We start from the raw sequence: 25869 nt of genomic DNA, 5'->3' as shown, positions 1-25869 counted from the left end.
TTGAAAGGCCAGCACTGACTGAAAAAGGTAAAAACAAATCAGCTCTGTGGGCTGAACTGCATGGTGCTTTCCCAACAGTGATTAAAAAACTGAAAAAAGTGGGGGGTGCTTGGGTGGCTCGGTCAGTTAAGTGGCTGCCTTCAACTCAAGTCATGGTCCCAGGATCTTGGAATCGAGCCCCGCATCAGGCTCCCTGCTCAGCAGAGAGCCTGCTTCTCTCTCTCCTTGCTGCTCTGCCTACTTGTGCTATTTCTCTGTCAAACAAATAAATAAAATATTTTTAAAAAAGAAATAAAATAAAAAATTGAAAAATGATAAAAAGCCTGTTTGGGTTTTAACTGACTCAAGGGCAGTGGCCAATAGCCTTGCCATATGGTTGGGCACAAGGGCAACAGACACAGGACCATTAAAGGGATGCTCATATGGGACATGGCTATATGGAAATCACTGTGGGAATCTAAGAAGTATATTAAAATAGGACATTTCTATGCCCATCAGAAGAACTCTCTTCCAGGTTCAGAAGATAATTGAGATAGACAAGCAGATATTACTGTGAACTGGTTCGGGGTGGCCATGTGGGTCCATGAAGTAAGTAGGTATGGTGGTACGACAGCAATGCAGTTATGGGCTGAATCTAGAAATATTCCCCTTGCAATCTTGAGGTACACATTGCCAGTGAGAACTGTTCTATCTGCCAGCAAAATAGAGACTGCAGTTGGCTACGTGGTAAAGTGGGGAGAAGGCCCTGATCATAGCTGGCAAGTCAGAACAATGCTCATAGCCCTGGGGAGGCAGGGAGCTATAAATGGATCTTGACAGAAACTGACGTTGACCCTGGACCGGGCTTTGCTCAGTCAGTGATAGACGTTAACACTTAGAATGCTATAGAGGAACCAAAACATAAGATATTTCTCCAATATGGACAGCCAACTGCCATTCTTCAGATCAAGGAACATACTTTACAGTGTATAATGCTGATGGAGTTAGGACACACTGCCCCAAAATACATGCTCTTGGCATATTGACTACCTTAAGCTAAAATAGTTTGAGAAAACAGCAGAAGCAGGACGGTCAGTCTGACTTCCCCCCATCATCCTTCTTCCCTGAAACAGATCATAAAACTCCCATGTGAGAAGTACCCTCCCTAGGTGCCTGAGTGGTGCATTTGGTTGAGTGTCGACCTCTTGGTTTCAGCTCAAGTTGTGATCTCAGGGTCGTGGGATTGAGCCCCAAGTTGTGCACTGCATGGAGTTTGCTTGTGATTCTTTCTCCCTCTCCCTCTGCCCCCTGCTTGTGCTCTCTAGCTTTCTCTAAAATAAATAAATAAATAAATCTTAAAACAAGAAAAAGAAAAAGTATCCTTTCTGTACTAGGAAGAAGGAAGATATTCTTATCTTCAGAGACTATGAATCTGGGAGCTGGGGAATCTGTATAAACCTTGTTTAACTAACCCTTCTTCTTCTAGTCACTGTTCACCATTCACTACCACTAGCCCAAACATCTATGTCCTGTCAATTTTTCAAAAATTTCTTTCTTTATCTAAAAGGTATAAAATCTTCCTGTTCTGGTCACTTAAGGGCTTCATTCTTTTTTGAAGATTCCCACATATAATTAAAGTTTTAATGAAGTTGGGGTGCCTGGGTAGCTCAGTCAGTTAAGCATCTGAGGTCGTGATCCGAGGGTTGTAAGATCAAGCCCTGTGTGGGACTCCCTCCTCAGTGGGGAGTCTGCTTCTCTCTCTGCCCCTTCCCCTCATGTGCTCTCTGTCTCTTTCTCCCAAATAAATAAATAAAATCCAAAATAATAATAATAATAATAATAAAGTTTTAATAAAATGTGTATGCTAGGGGCACCTGGGTGGCTCAGTGGGTTAAGCCTCTGCCTTCAGCTCAGGTCATGGTCTCAGGGTCCTGCGGTTGAGCCCCACATTGGGCTCTCTGCTTAGCAGGGAGCCTCCTTTCCCCTCTCTCTCTGCCTACTTGTGATCTCAATCTCTCTGTTAAATAAATAAATAAAATATTAAAAAAAAAAAAGTATATGCTAGGGGCACCTGGGTGGCTCAGTAAGTTGAGCACCCCACTCTTGTTTTTTTTTTAAAGATTTTATTTATTTATTTGACAGACAGAGATCACAAGCAGGTAGAGAGGCAGGCAGAGAGAGAGAGAGGAGGAAGCAGGCTCCCTGCTGAGCAGAGAGCCCGATGCGGGACTCGATCCCAGGACCCTGAGATCATGACCCGAGCCGAAGGCAGAGGCTTAACACACTGAGCCACCCAGGCACCCCGAGCACCCCACTCTTGATTTCAGCTCAGGTCATGGTCTCAGGGATCTAGCCCCACCTGGGTGCTGCAGTCAGTGGGGAGTCTGCTTAAGCTTCTCTCTCTCCCTCTGCCCCTCCTCCTGCTGACGCACTCTCTAAAATAAGTAATCTTAAAACATTTTTTTTTTAAAGATTTATTTATTTATTTATTTGACAGAGAGAGAGATCACAAGTAGGCAGAGAGGCAGGCAGAGAGAGAGAGAGAGGAGGAAGCAGGCTCCCTGCTGAGCAGAGAGCCCGATGCAGGACTCGATCCCAGGACCCTGAGATCATGACCTGAGCCGAAGGCAGCGGCTTAACCACTGAGCCACCCAGGCGCCCTTAAAACATTTTTTAAATGTGTATGGTTTTCTTTGTAAATCTGTTTTTGTCAGTTTAATTTTCAGACCCATGTGCTCCCCTGAGGTAGCCACCTGGGTCCACAGAATGCGTGGATCTGGGGTACTGCAGCATTGCAGAGACAGGCTGAATCTAGAGAGATTCTTTTTGTAACTCTGAGGCACAAATTGCCAGAGAGTTGAGTAAACTTTTTCCTCCCTTCCAAGGTCCAGCAATTGGCAGAGAGACAGATCTTCTTCAGGGTAACAGTTTCAGTTTCAAAGGATTAGATTGGGCAATTCATATATTGGTTATTTTAAAAAGTAGGGTAGAGGTGAGATACAGGCCTGAGGCACTGGATTTCATGCCCCCCCCCCTTTTTTAAAGAGTTTCTGTATTTATTTGACAGAGATCATAAGTAGGCAGAGAGGCAGGCAGAGAGAGAGAGGGGGAAGCAGACTCCCTGCTGAGCAGAGAGCCCAATGCGGGGCTCCATCCCAGGATCCCAAGACCATGACCCGCCAAAGACAGAGGCTCTAAACCGCTGAGCCACCTAGGCACCCCGGATTTCATGTCTTTGTGAGAGTATGTTCATGTCCAAAATGAGTGGGGCTAAAGGAGTGTCCCCAGGAGATATTCTTCTGTTTTTCTCATAGAGCTAGAGAAGAGGCAGTAGGAAAGGATGCTGTGATGACTATGTAATTCTTGCCAAGGGAGGATACTGTTAAAATGACGATATACATTTCTCCTTCTCCTTCTTCCCATACTACTTAAACTTAAAAAAAATTCCCAACCTGACACAGTGGTCACAGGACCAGGGCTGCAATTCCAAATGGTGAAAGCAGGAATGATTTTTTTTTTTTTAAAGATTTTATTTATTTGAGGGGTGCCTGGGTGGCTCAGTGGGTTAAAGCCTCTGCCTTCGGGTCAGGTCATGATCCCAGGGTCCTGGGATCGAGCCCCGCATCGGGCTCTCTGCTCCATTGAGAGCCTGCTTCCTCCTCTCTCTCTCTGTCTGCCTCTCCGCCTACTTGTGATCTCTGTCTGTTAAATAAATAAAATCTCAAAAAAATTAAAAAGATTTTATTTATTTGAGAGAGAGAGATAGAGTGAGAGAGCATGAGAGGGGAGGTCAGAGGTAGAAGCAGACTCCCCATGGAGTTGGGAGCCCGATATGGGACTCTATCCCAAGACTCCGGGATCATGACCTGAGCTGAAGGCAGTCGCTTAACCAACTGAGCCACCCAGGCACCCAGCAGAAATAATTCTTAAGCAAGAAACTGTAACTATGTTGTAAACAGAATTCCCCAGGGTGTAATGAGGATGGGCTGTGCCTTCATTCCACGTGATAGAACTGGGATTAAGTGAATGCAGTTATACTGCCTGAAGGTAAAACAGCCCACAAGTTCTGTGACTTACCTACCCTTACCTCTCTGAATGAGAGCTGACTGAGTGGGAGGGTTACTGCCTGCAAGCTAGACCAACACAGAAGTCAGAACTTACAATCTTCTGAAGGTGGAAAAGTTTGGGTATAAATGAAAAGAAAGAGAAATAGTAGCTAAGGACTGAAATGAACAAATGGGTCATGTCATGAGAGAAATCCAATACAACACTACACTTTGAAAGAAGCTCAGAGCCAACAGATAACTCTTGGCTAAATTTTACCAGCTTCCTGATAACAAATATATGCTTTCACCTTAAGATCACTTCTGCCTTTGGAGTATCTAATATCTAATGAAAGCATGCAAAGCTCAGTGGCCTTGCCCTGGCAGAAATTTTCATATGATGTATTAATGACTGAATGGGACTCTTATAATGTACTAGTATCTGTTAACTGTTATGATCCTTTTGTTGTAAAGAATCTGTAAAGAATCAGACTTGGGGGGCGCCTGGGTGGCTCAGTGGGTTAAGCCGCTGCCTTTGGCTCAGGTCATGATCTCAGGGTCCTGGGATCAAGTCCCGCATCGGGCTCTCTGCTCAGCGGGGAGCCTGCTTCCCTCTATCTCCCTCTCTGCCTGCCTCTCCGTCTGCTTGTGATCTCTCTCTGTCAAATAAAAAAAAAAAAAAAAAAAAAAGAATCAGACTGGGGTGGCCTGTGGTAGAATAAGAAATATATTCGGTCTTTGTCTCAGGTTCATGGCAGAGCTCCTCAAACCATTGGAATTTCCCAATAGGAGTATCTTGTCATTACTAGGAGTCCCTTTTGACTACATGCTAATAAGGTGACAGAGTCGAGTCCCTAGCCAGCTTCAGAATGGAGCTGGTCACCAGAAAGACCAAATGATTAGAAGGTTGGACCTTTCAGCCCCACTCTTGGATCCTAGTAAAGTTAAGTGGGGAGGGCACAGGTTAAGCTCTATAAAAACTTTTTAAAGATTTTATTTATTTATTTGACACAGAGAGAGATCACAAGTAGCCCAAGAGGCAGGCAGAGAGAGAGGGGTAAGGAGGCTCCCTGCTGAGCAGAGAGCCCTTTGTGGGGCTTGATCCCAGGACCCTATGATCATGACCTGAGCCAAAGGCAAGGCAGAGGCTTAACCCACTGAGTCACCCAGGCACCCCCTATAAAAACTCTTGAACAAGAAGATATGATGAACTTTCATGTTGGTGAATACATCCACATGTATCCAGTTCTCTAGGGACAGAAGCTCCTGTACTCAGGACACATCTGGAACCCACCCTATGTACCTCTTAATCTGGCTATCCATCTATATCCTTTATAATATCCTTTACGATAAACTGTTAAGTAAATGTTTCTCTGCATTGTGAACTGCTCTAGCAAATTAATCAAACAGAGGAGGGGGTTGTGCAAACCTCCAATTTTTATAACCAGTCAGAAGCACACGTAAAAACCTACACTTTGGTCCTGGCGTCTGAAGTGGGGATAGCAGCCCTGTGGGACTGTGAGATCTGATGCCATCTCCAGGTAAATATTGTCAGAAATGAATTAAATTTGTAAGTCACCTTTTCAGACTTGCTGATAATTAGAGAACTGCTTGGTAAGGTGTGGAAAACACACATCTTAGAGCCACAAAACACTGTCTTGGTTACTGTAGTTTACAGTATACCTTGAAGTCAGGCAGTGTAAGTCCTCCAATTTTGTTCATTTTCCTAAGTTTTTGTTTTGTTTTGCTTTGAGAGAGCAAGTACGTGAGCAGGGGAAGGGTGGGGAGAAAGAGAATCTTTTTTTTTTTTTTAAACCGATAAAGGAGGCTAAATTTTATTTCCAGTTTGCAAGAAAAAGAAGTTGCATACATAAGCTGCAGTACAAAGGATTTGGCTTCAACATAATGAAGGTCTCTTCCTCTCTCTTTTTCTTTCTTTCTTGACATACAGGAATAATACTGGTTTAACGAAGATGAGAAAACATTTTCATGAGAGAGAGAATCTTTTTTTTTAAAGATTGTATTTATTTATTTGACAGAGAGAGAGTAGTCAGAGAGGCAGGAGGAGAGAGATGGGGAAGCAGGCTCCCTTCTGAGCAGAGAGCCCGATATGGGCTCCATCCCAGGACCTGAGCCGAAGGCAGAGGCTTTAACCCACTGAGCCAACCAGGCAACCCTCTTTCTTCTTTTTTTTTTTTTTAAATAAAGATTTTATTTTTTTTATTTGACAGAGAGAGACATCACAAGTAGGCAAAGAGGCAGGGGTAGGGGGGAGCAGGCTCCCTGCTGAGCAAAGAGCCTGATGTCGGGCTCGATCCCAGGACCCTGAGATCATGGCTTGAGCTGAAGGCAGAGGGTTAACCCATTGAGCTTCCCAGGTGCCCCACTTCTGGGTCTATTTCAATCTGAAGGACCCCAGGTCAGAACTATAGTATAGCCTATAAGTTTTAACATTCTTTTTATAACCAGCTTATGCTAACTAAGAAACTGTCGCCAGCTGACCATAGATAAGGGAGTCAGCAAGCAGCATAACAGGATAACGAATAGCAAAAATCTGTGTTTAACCCAGCTGTTTCTGGCTTCTGTATAATAATGCTTCTAATGCTTTGCTAAGAAATGAAAAATTGCTTAAACCCTCGTTCGCTGTGTAATCAAATAAAGTTATACCCTTCCCCTGTTAAGAATTTCCCCTACTACTAAGTAAAATTGATAAGGGTTGCCTCCCGTACCAAGGCCGGAGACGTACGGTTCAGCACCTACGCTAGCTGGAGACGTGCGGCTCAGCACGTATACAGATAAAGGTTAGAAACGTGCAATTCAACACGTACCCTCTACTGTACACTACCTGAACGGTGACTGGCCAGAATGTATGGTTGGTTTTAAAGGATTGGCTACCTATGTGTAGGCCTTACTGTAATGCTTTGAAATTACTGGCTAGAAAAGTGAGGGCTCTGATGTAATGGACTGTAAAATTCTATATTAAGGGACTCCCGAAACAGATCAGGGCTCTCAGACACTGACCCATCCCTCGCGGATTTCGTGGTCAAGTGTCCCTGGGAGTCCGAGCATGCCCGAATAAAATCCTCTTGCTTATTGCATCCAGTGGTCTGTGAGTGCGTCCTTGGGTGCGGGTCCTCTAGGGTCTTTCATTTGGAGGTTCCACCGAGATCCACCGTGGACCCCAGCCCAACGACCACCGGTCCCACCGGGAGGTAAGCTGGCCAGCCATTGTCTCTGTCTGTTGTCTTGTCTGCTGCCTTGTCTGCCTCTCGTTCAGTGTTCGGTATCGGAATTGTGCTATTACGCGTAATAGACCGGTGTTCGGTTCGGGGCAGCTTGAGAAGGAGTTGACGGACTCAGACTTCTCCCCTGCCACCCTGGGAGACGTCCCAGGGATTCGGGGAGCCCGATTTTTCGGTGCTCCAAGCGTATCTGAGGGATACGTTCAATTTTTGGCCGAGGGAACAGCTTCTGCTTTCCCCCGACCATCGGAATGGGTTTCGGTTTGGCGCCAAAGCCGCAAGGCACATCTTGTGACCGGTCTGTTTGTCTTGTTCAGTGTTGTGGCTATTTGTTTCTTGCTTTATTCAGAATCTAAAATGGGACAATACGTTTAAGCCTTCTTCTAGTAAACCCAGGTCGCTGGGCCATCCCTAGCAAAGGGGACTCTAACCTTATTTCTGTTTCTCCTAGTAGATGTGGGAACTTCTCCCTCACTCACTTCCCATGTTAATGGCTATAACTGGAGCCAACTGGGGTTGGTCTAATTCGAGACAGAGACTATAAGGAATATTCCCAAGCAGCTGCCGAAACTCTCTTTGTTTCGGGGAAGTTTCCCTGTGTTCTCTGGCCTGACTTGGACTGCCTAACCCCTCCCCCCTGGCTGATGGGAAAGCATGGCATCTGCTCCTCTGTTGGGGCTTAGGAGCTCCAAAACTGGGAATCCTTTCTCTGCCTCCTGGCAGCACTTTGTTTCTTCTGTTTCCCTCTTCTCCTATTTCTGTACCAACGTGTGTGCAGCCTGCATGACTAGCTTCTAGATCATGCACCACGGCTTCTCTCTTCACTGTCAAGGAGCAAGAAGAGTACCCCCTGGACCTAACTAACAGCCCCCACTCCAGATCTTCCCAACCATGTCTCAGGTAAACATTCAAAGTGGAGTGGGTCCAGGTGGAACGTAAATCAGTGTTGGAACTAAGTTAAGTCTGTTGGTTTAATTAAGATAAGACCCGTCTTTTAAGTTATCAGCAGTAAATGTGAAACTTCGAAGTTACTGAAGGTCAAATAAGCTCGTGTTACTTGTTAAAATTTGTTAGCAAAGAAATAACTAAACTGATGGTTAATTGTCTGTCTCAAAGTTCTAATGGGTAATTGCTGAAGTAGCTTTCAAAGTCTTTGGTAATCTGAAAGTTTTAAAGTTTTGCTTGGATGACAAATGGAATTAAATTGTGGACATCTAGGTCTTAACCAAACAGGATAAAATGCTAAGTCGTTAATTACTGGATGTAGGTTTGTGCTTTTTGACTTCTTACTGCAAAGAAACTAAGAGTATTTAAATCTGTTGGTAAACGTGTTCTACACTTAACTGATTCATAAATTTGCCACCTGAAGAATTCTGTTGTAACAGTTCACAATCGGTTAATAACTAGAAGTGTTTCTAAGAATACAAAGTTCTGCTTAGTGTAACTAAGACTGATGGAAATAAAAGGAAACTCTGTATGTAGGAAAGTAGGAGATATGTAAGAAAGATTTAAGGAAGGTAATTTTGTCCTAAATGAGATGGTTGTTTGGAAGGAAATGGCTTGGGACAAAACCTGAATGCAAAGGAAAGTTGTAGAAGGTTTGTGAACGGAAATTTTCACAAAAGAAATTTTAGATATGGTCAGGACAGACTAAAAAAGAAAGAAAAACAGCCTCCAAGGTAATTTAGCACTCTCCTGACCTGCCTCCACATAGATTATACTTCCAAGTATAAGGGCCATTTGGCCTTGAGAGATTAAGGAAACAGCCCAACCTTGAGCGACTGCGAAAACACCCTGTTACCATCCTCCATTGCCTGTAACCATAGAAACTCACTCTAATCTGTAAAGAGTGAAAGGGGAGACTGATCACCTCCCATTAGCCAGAGATGCCCTGAAGGGGAGGGTATCCAACCTGTTTGAATCTGAAGAGTGCCTGACTGTGTGAATGTGTCTGTATGGCTCCACCACTTCGGCTACGGAGTCTGAGTGGGCTACACCTGGAGTCTCGCGGGGCGTCATATGGCATAACGGTCATCTACTCCATGGAGTAGCCTGGTCCGGGGTTTATACGGACAGGCCTTAGCTAAGACACTCCTAAATTCCCATGAGGGATGGGAACAAGACAGCAGGGGAAAGATCCCCCTCCTTTGTCTGCGACATCATTCATGATGGGAGGGAAACCCAGAAAACTCCTATCTTAAGACTGCACACTTAGAAATAAAAAAGGGAAAGACACTGGTATAAAAATCTGGTTTTCTTTCTGTTTAAAAGGGGCAAAGTTTTCTTAGCTAATTGATCTGTTAAAAAGTGTAAATGGTTTTCTCTTTGCCTGCCTGGAAAATTCAGTTCCTATATTTTGTTTTATCAGGTGTTTAACATCCCTAATTATATTTAGGCATGTGTTTTTAAACTTTCTAAGATTTTAGCAATTGTTGACAAGATTTAAACCAATGATAAACCTTGGGTTACATTTGGGAAAATGCTATAACTATTCTAGAGATTCTATGCATTTCCTAAAGTTTTAATGTTTTGAGAGATCATCGCTTGATATTATAATTATGAGAATGTTATGTGTCACAGAAATTGTAACCTGATCTTCTTGCAGCTAAATTGTAAACTCCCATGTCTCTTTAGCTCTAAGCATATCCATTCTGAGTTTTTGTCATTTATAATTGTTTTAATTCTCTTGTAAAATGAGTTTTATCTTCAAAGAGATTCCTATAAAGGACTTTCAGGACAAATACAGATATTTGATATACTTGAAAATCCTAAAACTGAAATGGGTAAGAATTTCCAAGACTGACTAAAGCTGCATTCACCAGATTTAATAATATGGAACTAAATGAACTAAAAGATTATAGTGTTGTGTCTCTTAATGTTTTGTCTTATTTTAAACATTGCCGGTTCTCTCTAATGTTTGCTCTTCCAGGCTAGGGATACTTTTTCTTAAGTTATCTGTAACTTATAGAGATGTATAAGTGCTCATTTGTAAAAGTGCTCAAAGCATTCAAGCTTTTCTCTCTATCTGAACCCTCTGAAACCAAAAGGTCTCAGTAAGTATTCATTCTTCCATGGCAATCAGTCATTTGCATAAGTTCAATAAGAATCTGTTCTCCTTGTAACAGGAAAGAATTGGAAACTGGTTATTTTACCAGGGCTTTGACTGGGATGTCATATTTGAAAAGACTCAGATATGACCAGACAGTTTAAAGGAACTAAGGTTGACTTTATGAAACCTGGAGCCATAAAGCCCCTTGGGACTGTTGGCCTGATACCTTGCTTACAGAGTTCCCAGCAGCCTCACCAGGTGAGTAAAGAATGTCACTCCTTGGTAGGTGTGGAGACTCAGAAGAGGAACTCGCCCAAATCGACAGGTATTGCAGGCATGCCTGATGGCAAGTACAAAGCTTGGCTTCTGGCCCGGAGAGGCTACTAAAAGTTCAACCTAGAGATTCCTTATAAGAAGTTCCAGCAAAGCAGATTCTAAAAGATCTATATGATCACACTCAACTGTTCTTGCTGAGCTTATGTAAATAATGGGCCAAGTTTGTTAAAACTGGACTTGTTTCACAAGTGAATTAGTCCTGATTTCGCTATCTCTATGAATGAGGATTATTTTAGAGAGAAAAATTATGTTTTAGTAACACACCTTTATGGATGTTAAATTCTAGATTTGATTGTCTCTAAATGTTTACCTAAGCTAAACAATTTGAGGTAAACTTCAAAGAAGTTGTACAATAGCTTCTTTAGTTGATCTTACTGTTTTGTGGGGATATTCGCAGACCCCACGGCACATGATTAAACAACTGAAAAATGGGATTGATTCCCCTACAATTGTATAACTTAACTAACACCTTATGTGTGGCTGGGATAATGAAATTGCCTAAAAGCCAGCCTATTGCACTCCATAGGATTAACTATGGACTTGTGGAGACAATGGATGACCCCACTTTCTTTATGATTGGATTGGATGATGCATGGGGAACTCCCCTTATCTCTTGACAAGTTTTCTCCCACTTGACAATGATCCTCTGTAATCAGGATATTGTTAAGGTTGGACCACTCAGAGGTCATGTTATTGGTTTCATCCCTTAGTCATATTTATCCTAGAGGCCACCTCTGTTGAGGTGCGATTGCAAACAGATGCTTTAGCTAAGCATAGAACAGCCCTCATAAAAGGAGCCTCAAAGCTCACTATGGGACAGTCCCTGACTGTAATGATGTCACATCAGGTCCAGATTTGTCTTAGTAGCCAAATTGTCAAAGCCTAAGAATTAACATTTATACTGACTTCAAATATGCCTTCCTGGTACTACATGCCCAGGGAGCTATTTGGAAGGAAAGGGGATGCTATCAAGCCATAACTCCCCAATCAAATATGGGCCTAAGTTACAAAACCCTCCTTATCGCTATAGTTAGGATGGCCTTAGATGTCCTGACAGCGGCACAGGGTGGCACATGTGCAATTATCAAGACAGAATGTTGTGTGTACATTCCAGACTATCACAAAAATGTCACAGGACTAATAAAAGACATGAATACCCAGATTAAGGCCCTACAAGATCCTTCTCTCTCTCTCAGTGAATGGTTAAGTTCCTGGTTTGAAGGAGGACTATGACCAACAATTAGGTATCTCCTTCTCGGGCTTCTCATTCTTATCGCCTTATTAACTTTAATATGTTGCTTTGTTCCACGTTTCTCTACTTGGTGCCGAGACTCCATTGCTGCAATGACTTCACCACGACAGACGATCCTTGTCGCGTGAGAGGACGCCTCTTCACTGTCAGCGCTGGATTCAGCTGCCTCCACCTTTCGTAACTCCCTTATACATTCCTACCCTGATCAATATTGACCCCAGTAGGTAGGGACAGCTCTACGCCCCTATTCAGCAGGAAGAAGTTACAGAAGATGAGACCTTCCACCTTCAACCACCTTAAAGATTAAAGAGTCAAAATTGTTCAGGGGGAAATAATGAGGGAGCAGGAGGCTGGCTGAAGATGGAAAAAGGGCTGATGCCTTGCACCCCCTCTCCACCCACTCCCCTTGGTAATATGTGTGACATTCCACAGGCACCCCTGACCGCCTTAAAAGAAAAATGTTGCTTTTATGCAGATAAAACTGGAGTAGTCAGAGAAACTATGGATAAACTCAGAGAAAGACTTGCTCAAAGAAAAAGGGATTTTCAGTCCCAGCAGGGATGGTTCGAAAACTGGTTCAACAGATCGCCTTGGCTTACTACTTTGTTGTCATCTATAACGGGCCCTCTCATCATTCTGTTATTAATTCTAACTTTTGGTCCTTGTGTCTTAATTCATTAAAGATTGCCTGTCTGTTGTTCAGACTATGGTCTTGACTCAGCAATACCAACTACTTAAACAAGTAGAGTCCCAAATGGACTCAGCTGAAGAACAAAACAGATGGATATAAGATTATATCCATGATAAAGAAAAAGGGGGGAATGAAGGACCCCAGGTCAGAACTATAGTATAGCCTATAAGTTTTAACATTCTTTTTATAACCAGCTTATGCTAACTAAGAAACTGTCACCAGCTGACCATAGATAAGGGAGTCAGCAAGCAGCATAACAGGATAACGAATAGCAAAAATCTGTGTTTAACCCAGCTGTTTCTGGCTTCTGTATAATAATGCTTCTAATGCTTTGCTAAGAAATGAAAAATTGCTTAAACCCTCGTTCGCTGTGTAATCAAATAAAGTTATACCCTTCCCCTGTTAAGAATTTCCCCTACTACTAAGTAAAATTGATAAGGGTTGCCTCCCGTACCAAGGCCGGAGACGTACGGTTCAGCACCTACGCTAGCTGGAGACGTGCGGCTCAGCACGTATACAGATAAAGGTTAGAAACGTGCAATTCAACACGTACCCTCTACTGTACACTACCTGAACGGTGACTGGCCAGAATGTATGGTTGGTTTTAAAGGATTGGCTACCTATGTGTAGGCCTTACTGTAATGCTTTGAAATTACTGGCTAGAAAAGTGAGGGCTCTGATGTAATGGACTGTAAAATTCTATATTAAGGGACTCCCGAAACAGATCAGGGCTCTCAGACACTGACCCATCCCTCGCGGATTTCGTGGTCAAGTGTCCCTGGGAGTCCGAGCATGCCCGAATAAAATCCTCTTGCTTATTGCATCCAGTGGTCTGTGAGTGCGTCCTTGGGTGCGGGTCCTCTAGGGTCTTTCAAATCGTCTATTTTTTTTTCCTCATTATGGGTAATTTTTTTCCCTACTTCTCCCCTCATCTAGTTGTAAAGGCCTATTTAGCCAGAGCGGCCCCACCCTGGTTGAACAGCAATTTTGTTGTTTATGCAGTAAAGCTTAAATTGACCCTGCCCGCCCAGGGGAACTTACTTAAAAGCAAGTCCGGGAAACCAGTCCCAGGTAACAAAGCCCAAATACAAGGGTGGGTCAGGTCAGGTGGAGATAACGGCCCAAATGCAGGGATGAGTCGGGTCAGGGAGAGACATCCAATCAGTAAAGCGCACACACTGTATCCCTAGCTACCAAGGAGTGTGGGCCCTGCCTTTTGGGTGCCAATTCTGACTAAGGTGATAGGCTAGTTCAAATAGCTACTATGGGGTGAACTGTAATTCAATTGGCCACCCGTGTGTGATCTAGCATGACTGTGCAGCTTTCTCTGTGTGTTACAATCTCATTCGCCACCTGTGTGTGGCCAGGCCCAACCACATGGCCTTTGCTCTATAAAAGTTGGTCTGTGAGGCAGGGAGGGGTCACCCTCTCTGTAAGGGGCAGCCCCGACAGGTCTGTTTGACTGTCGGTTTGATTCTTTTTTTTTTTTTTAAAGATTTTATTTATTTATTTGACAGAGATCACAAGTAGGCAGAGAGGCAGGCAGAGAGAGTGAGAGGGAAGCAGGCTGCCTGCTGAGCAGAGAGCCTGATGCGGGACTCAATCCCAGGACCCTGAGATCATGACCTGAGCCGAAGGCAGAGGCTTAACCCACTGAGCCACCCAGGCACCCGGGTCAGTTTGATTCTTTTTTTTTTTTTTTTTTAAAGATTTATTTATTTATTTGACAGACAGAGATCACAAGTAGGCAGAGAGGCAGACAGAGAGAGGAGGAAGCAGGCTCCCTGCTGAGCAGAGAGCCCGATGCGGGACTTGATCCGAGGACCCTGAGACCATGACCTGAGCCGAAGGCAGAGGCTTAACCCACTGAGCCACCCAGGCGCCCCGTCAGTTTGATTCTTGATGCTTGGCGCGAAATAAAGCTTTGCTTGACCTTCACTTTGTATCAGTCTTGCTCCTTTGACCATGGACCCATTACTGGGGGACCTAACACTAGCAACTTTTAAAAAAAGATTCTTTATTTGAGAGAGAGAGACAGAGAGAGTATGTGTGCACATGAGCAGGGGAAGGGCAGAGGAAGAGGGAGAGAAAATCTCAGATCTATGTCCCGCTGAGCATGGAGCCTAACATGGGACTTGACACCCAGGCACCCCCTCACCTAGCTCTTTTTATCAGATACCAAATATGTTGTTGAGTGTCTACAGATTTTGTTGTCTTTTTAAAAAAGAGTACTTAGGGGCGCCTGGGTGGCTCAGTGGGTTAAGCCGCTGCCTTCGGCTCGGGTCATGATCTCAGGGTCCTGGGATCGAGTCCCGCATCGGGCTCTCTGCTCAGCGGAGAGCCTGCTTCCCTCTCTCTCTCTCTACCTGCCTCTCCATCTACTTGTGATTTCTCTCTGTCAAACAAATAAATAAAAAATCTTAAAAAAAAAAATAAAATAAAATAAAAAAGAGTACTTAGTTTTTCTCTAGCAGAAAGTTCCCCACAACTAAATGATCAACTAAATTTCGACAAAGCAGGAAAGAATACCCAAGGGAAAAAAGACAATCTCTTCAACAAATGGTGTTGAGGGAACAGAAGCAAGCTGAGGACAAAGCAAAACTGACACCCCACTACCCTCCACCCCTATGGGATATATGTGACATTCCTCATGCACTCAGGGCAGCCCCAAAGCTAAGGAAAGGAAAAACAAATAGTTAACTAATAGAGATCACCTCCTAAGTCTCCCTCAGTTTACAAATGTCTTAGCAATTTACAAGAACAAAGCATTTCTATCAATGGTCTAACTTCCAGAAGGAAATTCAATATAATTAAATGTCCTTATAATCTGCAGCCCATTGAGAGATACTTGAAGCAGACAAAGTGTAATGTTCCTCAAGGAAGCTCCCAACTATTTTACTGTTAATGACTTACTAGAGGTGTAAACAACCTTAACCTGACAATGGCAAGTCCTCCAGTATCCTATGAGTCTTCTTTAACATATGAAAGTTCTTTCTTGAAACCTCTTTTCCTTACCTCCCCCAACCCCATAGTATATAATCAGCCACTCCTCAGAACCCTGGGGCAGCAGCTCTTTCTGCCCACAGGTCCAGTCCCATGCTTTAATAAACCACCATTCTGCACCAAAGACAGCTCTAGCTTCTTTCTTGGTCACTGGCTCTGGACCTCATGCCACCAAACCTCACCTATATTCTAAAACCACATCAATGTTGGGAAAACTGGACTATTCCTTATACCATACAGAAAAATAAATTCAAAATGGATGAAAGACCTAACTGTGAAGCAGGAAACTATCAGAATCCTAGAGAAGAATACAAGCAACAACCTCTTTGACCTTGGCTGTAGCAACTTCTTACTAGATGTTACTGGAGGCAAGGGAAACAAAAGCAAAAATGAACTGGTGGGACTTAATCAAGGTAAAAGTTTCTGCAAAGTGAAGGAAAAAATCAAGAAAACTAAAAGGCAGCCTATGGACTGGGAAAAGATACTTGCAAATGGCATATCTGATAAAGAGTTAGTATCCAGGGGTGCCTGGGTGACTAGGTCATTTAGAGTCTACCTCTGGCTTGGGTCATGATCTCAGGGTCCTGGGATGGAGCCCTGCTCCGGGCTCCCTGCTCTGGGAGAAGCCTGCTTCTCCCTCTCCTACTCACCCTGCTTTGTTCCCTCTCTCGTGGTGTCTCTGTCTGTCAAGTAAATCAATAAAAATTTTTAAAAAGATTTTTTATTGATTTATTTGACAGAAAGTGAGAGAGGGAACACAAGCAGAGGAAATGGGAGAGAGAGAAGCAGGCTTCCCGCCAAGCAGGGAGCCCAATGGAGGGCTCCATCCCAGGACCCTGGGATCATGACCCAAGCCAAAGGCAGGCGCTTAATGACTGAGCCACCCAGGTGCCCCAATAAGTAAAATCTTAAAAAAAAAAAAGAAAAAAGAAAAAAGAGTTAGTATCCAAAATCTATAAAGAACTTATCAAACTCAATACCCAAAAAACAAATAATCCAGTTAAGAAATAGGCAGAAGACATGAATAGGCATTAGGGAAATACAAATCAAAACCACGATGAGGTACCACCTCACATCCATCAGAATGGCTAAAATTAAAAACACAGGAATTAAGAGATGTTGGCGAAAATATGGAGAAAGAGGAGCCCTCTTACGCTTTTGATAGGAACGTAAATTGGTGCAGCTACTCTTGAAAACAGTATTGAGGTTCCTCAGAAAGTTAAAAATAGAACTACCCTATGACCAGCAATTGCATTATACTAGGTATTTACCCAAAGGATACAAAAATACATTTTAAGTGGGTTTACATATATCCGGACACGTTTGTAGCAGCATTATTAACAGTAGCCAAACTATGGAAAGAGCCCAGGTGTCCACTGACTAATGAATGGATAAAGAAGATGTGATATATACATACAATGGACTATCACTCAGCCATCAAAAGAATGAAATCTTGCCATTTGCAATGATGGGGATGGAGCTAGAATGTGTTACGCTAGGCAAACTAAGTCAGAGAAATACAAGTACTACCGGATTTCACTCATAAGTGGAATTTAGGAAACAAAACAGATGAATGCATGAAAGGGGGAAAAAAAGGAAGAGAGAAAAGCACCCCATAAGAGATTCTTAAGGATAGAGAACAGGGGCGCCTGGATGGCTCAGTGGATTAAGCCGCTGCCTTTGGCTCAGGTCATGATCTCAGGGTCCTGGGATCGAGTCCCGCATCGGGCTCTCTGCTCAGCAGGGAGCCTGCTTCCCTCTCTCTCTCTGCCTGCCTCTCCATCTACTTGTGATTTCTGTCAAATAAATACATAAAATCTTAAAAAAAAAAAAGATAGAGAACATATTGAGGGTTGATGGAGGGAGGTTAAGTGGGGGTAGGTTGGGTTAAATGGGTAATGGGTATTAAGGAGGGTACTTGTGATGAGCATTGGGTTTATACATGAGTGATGAATCACTAAATTCTACTCCTAAAACCAGTATTACACTATATGTTAACTAACAAGAATTTAAATAAAAAATTGGGGAAAAATAAGTTAATTTGTTTTCAGAGCAACTAACTTAACCATTTCAAGACTTGTTTTTAAGCTTTGTTAGGATTGCCCTAGAGAAGTCTTTATTTTAGGGCTCATTTAATCTTTTCTAGCACCTGTACTGAATGCCCCAGGTATTAAGTTCTTTCTACTGTTTGGAACTCTAGTATTTCCAAACCTTGTGTGAGGTCCAAGTGTTATTCGGTTAATAGATCCTTGGTATTCTTTCTCAAGCCCAAAGGAGTCTCACCCTAGGCATTTACCACTCACTAATTAGCAAAAGACTCAAGATATCCTTAGAAAGATTTCTGAAGTCCATTCTAGATGTAGCAGTCACCTCTGCATTATTCTGCCTCATAAATCCCATAAATTTTGTCTCATATCTCAATCTCTTTTTTTTAAAGATTTCACTATTTGACAGAGAGAGAGAGAAAGCACAAGTGGGGTGGGGGGCAGCAGAGGGAGAGGGAAGAGTAGGCTCCCCCTGAGTAAAGAACCTGATGTAAGGCTCCATCCCAGGACTCTAGGATCATGACCTAAACCGAAGGCAGCCACTTAACCAACTGAGGCCCCCGGGTATCCCTCCAATACCTCAATCTTACCAAACTCTTGATTTTTGTCTCCTCAGTTCAATAAAATTGCTGTGCTGTACTTGGTTCTCTCTCAGGGATGGGGATCTTTGCTGCCTTCTGCCTAATGTCTATAAAGATTTGTTTCAAATCTTCCCCACCCTGCACTTTCTATTATTAATGGCTAGAGGGCTAGTCTGGTATAAGTTATTATGTCATGGCCCCCAGAGTATATTTCTGCTTATATAATTTTCTATCATGTCTTCTTCACTTACAATAACATACAAATATACTTTTTTTTTGGGGGGGGTATTTCAACATTATTTAATGTTTGTCTATTGCTGGACCTCTAGGTTAGAGTTATTTGCTATTATAAATAATGGTGTGATTAATATCTCTCGCTCAAACAAGTGTTTGTAATTTTAAAATTAAAAAGTAGGGGCACCTGGGTGGCGCAGTGGGGTAAGATAAGCCTCTGCCTTTGGCTCAGGTCACAGTCTCGGGGTCCTGGGATCGAGCCCCGCGTTGGGCTGTCTGCTCAGGGGGGAGCCTGCTTCCCCCTCTCTCTGCCTGCCTCTCTGCCTACTTGTGATTTCTCTGTCAAATAAATAAATAAAATCTTAAAAAAATTAAAAGGTACTTAAACATTCATCAATAGGAAAGTGACTATATAAATTACTGCTAAGTTCATTTATTATTAAGTATAGAGGCATATGTTAAGGGTTGAGCTATGACCCCGAAAAAGATAGGTTAAAGTCCTAATCCTCAGTAATTCAGAATATGATCTTATTTGGGAACAAAGTTGTTTGTAATGTAGCTAAGATGAACTTACTAGGGTGGACCTTAATCCAGTATGACTGGTATTCTCTGACGAAAAGGAGAGATGTGGGGACGCCTGGGTGGCTCAGTTGGTTAAGCAGCTGCCTTCGGCTCAGGTCATGGTCCCAGCGTCCTGGGATCGAGTCCCACATCAGGCTCCTTGCTCCGCAGGGAGCCTGCTTCTCCCTCTGATTCTGCCTTTCACTCTGTCTGTGTATGCTCGCTCTCGCTCGCTCTCTCTCTGACAAATAAATAAATAAAATCTAAAAAAAAAAAAAAAAAAAAAAAGAAAAGGAGAGATGTGGACACAGAAATGGATACACACAGAAAACAATGTGAAGACACATAAGGAGAAGATGATCATCTGACAGGAGTGATGCATGTATAAGCCAATGACTGCCACATGTGTGGCAGCACATACCTGTAGCAAGAAGCAAGGCCAGTTCTCCCCTAGAACTGTCAAAGAAAAGACAGCCCCAATGACACCTTAATTTTAGACTTCTAGTCTCCAGAATTGAAGGGAACCTGCTTCCCCTCCCTCTCTGACTGCCTCTCTGCCTACTTGTGATCTGTCTGTCAAATAAATAAAATCTTAAAAAAAAAAAAAGAAAGAAAGAAAGAAAAACATTCCTGTTTTTTTTAAAAAAAGATTTTATTTATTTTATTTGAGAGAGAGCAAGAAAGAGCACACACAAGAAGAGGGAGTGGGAGAAGGAGAAGCAGACTCCCTGTTGAGCAGAAAGCCTGATGTGGGGCTCGATCCCAAGACCCTGCCTGGGATCAGGACCTGAGTTGAGGGCAGACAGTTAACTAACTGAACCACCCAGGCGCCCCAAACCTTCCTGTTGTTTTAAGACACCCACATATGGAACTTTGTTATTAGTCCTAGGAAACTAACATGTCATACGATAAAGGTTATGCGATTATTAAAAATCATGTTGTTAAACTTTCTAAAATATGGGAAAATGCTCATTATAATATGTGAAATAGGTAACATTATTATTCCCATTTAACAAACATGGAAACTGAGATCCGAGGCTTAATAAATTGCTCAAGCTGGCATACACAGTAAGTGCTATAACATAATTTGAATCCAGGTAGATTCCTGTGTGCCCTTAACTTCCAAGCCATACTATCTCTTAATTATTAAAAGCTGTAAGCAGCATTAGAACTTTTAATGCAAACTGAGAAGCAAATTCCATTTAAATAAAGTAAGCCTGGGAAGCAAGAATGCAGAAATCTGAATTACCCAAGTTGGAGATAAAATACTTCAACATTCCCCAATTATAGTGCATTTTATTTATTGTCTTTTTTTTTTTTTTTAAAGTAATCTTTATACCCATTATGGGGCTCTCAATCCCCTATCAAGAGTCTCATGCTCTACTGATTGAGCCAGCCAGGTGTCCCTCCAGTCCATTTTATTTCATTTTTTATTTTATTCTAGATTTTATTTTTAAGTAATCTCTATACCCAGTGTGGGGCTTGACCTTACAACCCCAAGAATAAGAGTTGCGTGTTCTACTGACTAAGACAGCCAGGCATCCCCCCTACAGTGGATTTTACAATAACATTTTCAGGGTGGTTACTCCACAGAATAAACCTAAATGAACACCTACACCTAAAAGTAATCATTAAAAAAGAAAAAAACACATATGAATATATACTATTCCTTGTTATGTTTTGTTTTCTCTTACAAAACTGTGAAAAGCCCATTCCTTGAGTAATGAAGAAAGAAACCTAGAGATTAGAAGCTAGATATAACATGGGGGTAGGCTGTTAAGAAACTAGGGAGTTCTCAGAACCTTGTAGGGATAATAAAAGGAGGAAATTTTTAGATCAGAGTTAGACTGTTTGTTTGTTTTTTAATTTTTTAAATTTTTTTAAAAAAGATTTTTATTTATTTGTTTATTTGACAGACAGAGATAACAAGCAGGCAGAGAGGCAGGCAGAGGGAGAGGGGGAAGCAGGCTCCCTGCTGAGCAGAGAGCCTGATGTAGAGCTCGATCCTAGGACCCTGGGATCATGACCTGAGCTGAAGGCAGACACTTAACTGACTGAGCCATCCAGGCACCCCCTTTTTTTAAAAAATGATTTTATTTATTTATTTGAGAGAGAAAGAGTATAAGCAGGGGGAGGGGCAAAGAGAGGGAGAAGCAGACTCCCTGCTAAGCAGGGACCCCCAGTGCAGGACTCGGGCCCTGAGGGAAAGGCAGACACTTAACAGACTGAGCCACCCAACGTCCCTCTCTCTCTCTCTGTTTAAAGACAACGTGGGGCTTGAACTCATGATCCTGAGATCAAGAGTCATATGCTTTACCAACTGAGCCAGCCAGGTACCTCTAAAGATTCTCTTATACTGTATCTTTTAAAATCTGTGTTCTTAAAAAAATTCAACTCAATTTACCATGTAGAAATGGTATTCCTGTCTAAAGAGAATTTCACTGAAAAAAGAAAAACATAGGTTTTTTTGTACATACGATTCTTGCTGCAGACATGTTGCATGGCCCAAACTGCCCACAGCTGGACTCCTGGTGTGGTAAAACAGCCAAGTAATGGGAAAAATGGATTAAAGGACCTAAAATTTCAAAAGAAAAAAGTTACATACTATACTTAGTATCATTTTCTCCCCCCCCCATACTTAGTGTCATTTTCTAAAGCAATAATTCCTGAGCTTCCATTCTAGAAATTTCATCTACTATTTTCAAACTAATATAAGTGAACTATAATATATTTTTTGTTTGTGTTAGCCATTTGAGAAAGGATAGTATTCAGATAAAAGTTTTGGTATAAAAGATGGAAGGTGATCAGAATAAGGTACTAACGGAGAGAAATATTTTTTTCAAAAGTACTCTTTTGGTCTTGAAAATAAACATTTGGAGAATAGCAGACTTTGATTTGGAAACTTAGAAAAGGAGGAGTCAGTTGATAACTAACTCGTAGAATATCATGAGGGTCTAGAATTAGCCTTTCTGTTTCTCAAGGTCTTCTGCCCCAACACAGGCAGAACATTAAGTTGGGGGAATCAAAAATGTTGCCAGTACCAGCATTTATGAAGTAGAGAATAAAAGTAAGATGCAATAGTATTACTTATGTAGCAATATGGAGTATATCTGGTAATCAGTAACTTAACTATCAAGACACCTAATTGTCATAAACAGTTAGGCATCCAGTATGCGATTTAAGAAATTATTACAGTTTCACAAACTAACCTGGTGCTACTTCTTTTAATGTGTCATCTTGTCTTGGACCTCTCTGCATTAATACATTATTTCTTCTTCCTAAAATCTTCTGCCCATACTTAGTTTTCTCTCAAAACTCAGCTCATACTCTATTTCCTCTGGAAGCATTTTACCACTTCCCAGTGCATTTAAGTACTCTCATCTTTAATTTCATAGAATCCTATCCATATAACTAGCTTAAGAGTGAACTATATTTGATTCACATTTTGTTTTTCCTCAGTAGACTCTAAGGTTTTATTTTTCCTTTCTTTTTCTATGATTTATTTATTTTTGAGACAGAGAGCACGAATAGGAGGAGCAGGGGGAGAGGGAGAGAGAATCTCAAGCAGACTCCATGCTGGCTCTGCGCAGCTCAGACTCAGAACCCTGAGCTGAACCCAACCCAACCAACTGTGCCACTCGGGCACCCCAGCTGTAAGGTTCTTGTATGTGGGCAGAATGTCTTACTCATCTTTGAATTTCAAGCACACAGAAGCACACAGAAAAAGTCCTTGGCACTTGTCTTCAATAAATGTGGAATGAAGGAAGGACTACTGAATGACATGTAGCAGAAAAAAGTAAAAACACTTTGATCTTTTAAAAAACCAGTAAAAAGATGCCTGAGGGAAAATACATTATACACCTAGTAGGAATGATCTCTAAGCAAGCAAAATGACTAGGTTACTAGCTTAATACTAATTATCTTGCTAATTACCTGTATGCCACCATCTCACACTCTGGAGTTGGCCATTTCAAAATAGCTGAATGCTGCAAGACACACAAGAAAGAGCACAATATTTATTTAGCACTGCATTACTGTAATATGAGCCTCTGAAAGTTTAACTACTATGAATGTTGTTTGTATGCTTCTAAAAAATACCAAACGACCCTACCAGATCATCCAGAAGAGAATTCCTCTGGCTACGGCTCAATGTCCAAGCTTGTTCACCTCTAGATATTAAATGGGCAATGATTCCAGCTGCGAAGTAACTGACTTCCACTTCAACACTATGTAAGAGGCTACTGATGTGGTCTATAAAATCCTTCCACATTAATTCAGAATGCAATTCTTGTACTTCAGCTATATTATTCTGGAAAAAAAGAGGATATAAAAATTAAAGTATTATGAACAATAAATGGCTAACTGGCCCTTTGCATTCCAAGAAGGAACTCACTGGGCTTAATAACAGTCTTCATCTTTTGTACATATGCCAATACATGTTTAAAGTTTTTTTTTTTTTTTTTTAAGATTTTATTTATTTATTTGACAGAGAGAGATTACAAGTAGGCAGAGAGGCAGGCAGAGAGAGAGAGGAGGAAGCAGACTCCCTGTTGAGCAGAGAGCCCGATGCGGGACTCGATCCCAGGACCCTGAGATCATGACCTGAGCCGAAGGCAGCGGCTTAACCCACTGAGCCACCCAGGCGCCCGCCAATACATGTTTAAATCATTACACTTTCTGTTCCTTATTTATTTATTTATTTTAAATATTTTATTTATTTATTCGACAGAGAGAGATCACAAGTAGGCAGAGAGGCAGGCAGAGAGAGAGAGAGGAGGAAGTAGGCTCCCTGTTGAGCAGAGAGCCCGATGCGGGACTCGATCCCAGGACCCTGAGATCATGACCTGAGCCGAAGGCAGCAGCTTAACCCACTGAGCCACCCAGGCGCCCTCTGTCCCTTTTTTAAAAAAAGGTTTTATTTATTTATTTGACACAGAGAGAAAGACAGTGAGAGAGGCAATACAAGCAGGGGGAATGGGAAAGGGAGAAGCAGGTTTTCCCGCTAAGCAGGGAGCCTGATTTGGGGCTCAATTCTAGGACCCTGGGATCAAAACCTGAGCTGAAGGCAGACACTTTAACGACTGAGCCATCCAGCTTGCCCCTCTCTTTCTTCTTAGGCTTCCATAGGCAGTACATAAGAAGACCTCTGTGCACATGGGAAACAACTGATGGGTTTCCAGTTTGTTTGTTTTTTTTAAATGAGTTCTTGATTCTTTTTTTTTTTTAAGATTTTATTTATTTATTTGATAGAGAGAGAAATCACAAGCAGGCAGAGCAGTAGGCAGAGAGGGGGAAGCAGGCTCCCTGCTGAGCAGAGAGCCCGATGCGGGGTTCGATCCCAGGACCCTGGGATCATGACCTGAGCTGAAAGCAGAGGCTTAACGCACTGAGCCACCCAGGTGCCCCAGGTTTCCAGTTTAGACTAGTTGATCTTCCAAAAGATCTAAGATCCAACTTACTACTCTGAAGATTAATCCTAATTCTTAAAACTTCATTTGACATTTGATCTATATAAAATAGTAATTTTTTCCCTAATATGTTGATTCCATTTCTTAGGAACCAAGACTTAAACTTTTGTTTGTTTGTTAAGAGACTATTCACTTCCTAGCTTAAGTTATTCTATAATAAATGAAAGCGAAAGGCATCATGTCCATATACCTTTTAAGGATTAACAAGTTTTCTTCTTCAATAAGAAAAAGAGTGAGGATAGAAGAGACAAGCTTAACTTTAGAATGTGTACAATCTGTTTTTCACCAGCATGAATAATTAATCATCACTCCTCTCTAATCTCACACATTCAAATAAGAAAAGACATTTCAGGTGGCTCAGTTGGTAAGTGTTTGCTTTCAGGTCAAGTCATGATCCTGGGGTCCTGGGATTAGGCCCTGAGTCAGTCAGGGACCCTGCTTCTTCCTCTCCCTTTGCCCCTCACCATTGCTCATGCTTTCTCTGTCTCAATGAATAAACAAAATTTTTTAAAAAGTAAAGGCATTTTACTTTTTTTTTTGGCTTTTTACTTTTGTTTTTCATATTCTTCCCTATTTGCATTTTTTACATAGCATTTTTATAGTGACAAAAATAAGAAAAGAAGAAAAAAAAGAAAGAAACAAAGACCCTCTGAGGACACACTTTGAACTTAAAGCCGCAGAGAAGATGATACATCACAGTGCTAAATTACAATGGACAATGAAAACAATCCATAACAACAGAGATAGCTCTGAACCTCATACTGTGAGACAGTAACTGATAAAAAAAGTAAAACAAACAAACAAATGCCTACCCCCCAACAAAGACACCACTACTAAAACAAAAAACAAAGGAAAGAGCAAAACAGAACATCAAAAGAACGATGGCCATTCTTGGGATACCTGTCTGCCTCAACAGTAGAGCATGCAACTCTTGATGTTGGGGTTGTAAGTTCAAATTCCATGTTGGGGGTAGAGATTACTTAAAACAAAAATAAAGTTCTTAAAAAAAAAAAAAAAAGAATTATGGCCATTCTTTCCTGCCATAAAGAAGTTATTAGAAAACCAGACAAACTATGTGAGAGAACTGTTTTTTGATAGTGGACAACAGGTATACAAGAATGTCTATACCTGAGAGAAAGTATTCAAATGAGGCAGTTTCCAGGATTGCTGTGCAGGTATGGGGAGCCTAAAGAGAATCCAGGAGATTTTGCTGAATTGAGGAGACAGAGATCGGTGATCAAGATGGCCAAGGAAGCAAAAATGTGCAGAACAGAGTACTAGAAAAAATAAAGCTCCAGAGAGGAAGAGAGAAAGATACCTGCAGAAGAATCCCCTTAAATGCTTGGCTGAGTATGATGCAAAGTGAAGCTCCATGAGGCTAGGAA

General features: G+C 41.9%; 1 protein-coding gene across 1 annotated transcript in view; it reads right to left on the bottom strand.

The window, feature by feature from the left end:
• The window catches only part of ZYG11B (zyg-11 family member B, cell cycle regulator), a 102866-nt gene that overhangs the window by 13156 nt on the left and 63841 nt on the right, over positions 1-25869 (bottom strand). Inside the window, exons 11-13 of the mRNA XM_082688436.1 lie at positions 23128-23325; positions 22950-23002; positions 21494-21591 (exon numbers count right to left, since the gene is read on the bottom strand). Of these exons, the coding sequence (XP_082544562.1) occupies positions 21494-21591; positions 22950-23002; positions 23128-23325 (349 nt within the window). The remainder of the gene's footprint in view (positions 1-21493; positions 21592-22949; positions 23003-23127; positions 23326-25869) is intronic.

This window comes from Mustela nivalis (assembly GCF_964662115.1).
Source record: "Mustela nivalis genome assembly, chromosome: 10".
NCBI lineage: Eukaryota > Metazoa > Chordata > Mammalia > Carnivora > Mustelidae > Mustela > Mustela nivalis.
Note: the sequence above shows the minus strand (reverse complement) of the source record. Positions and strands in the feature narration are given on the sequence as shown.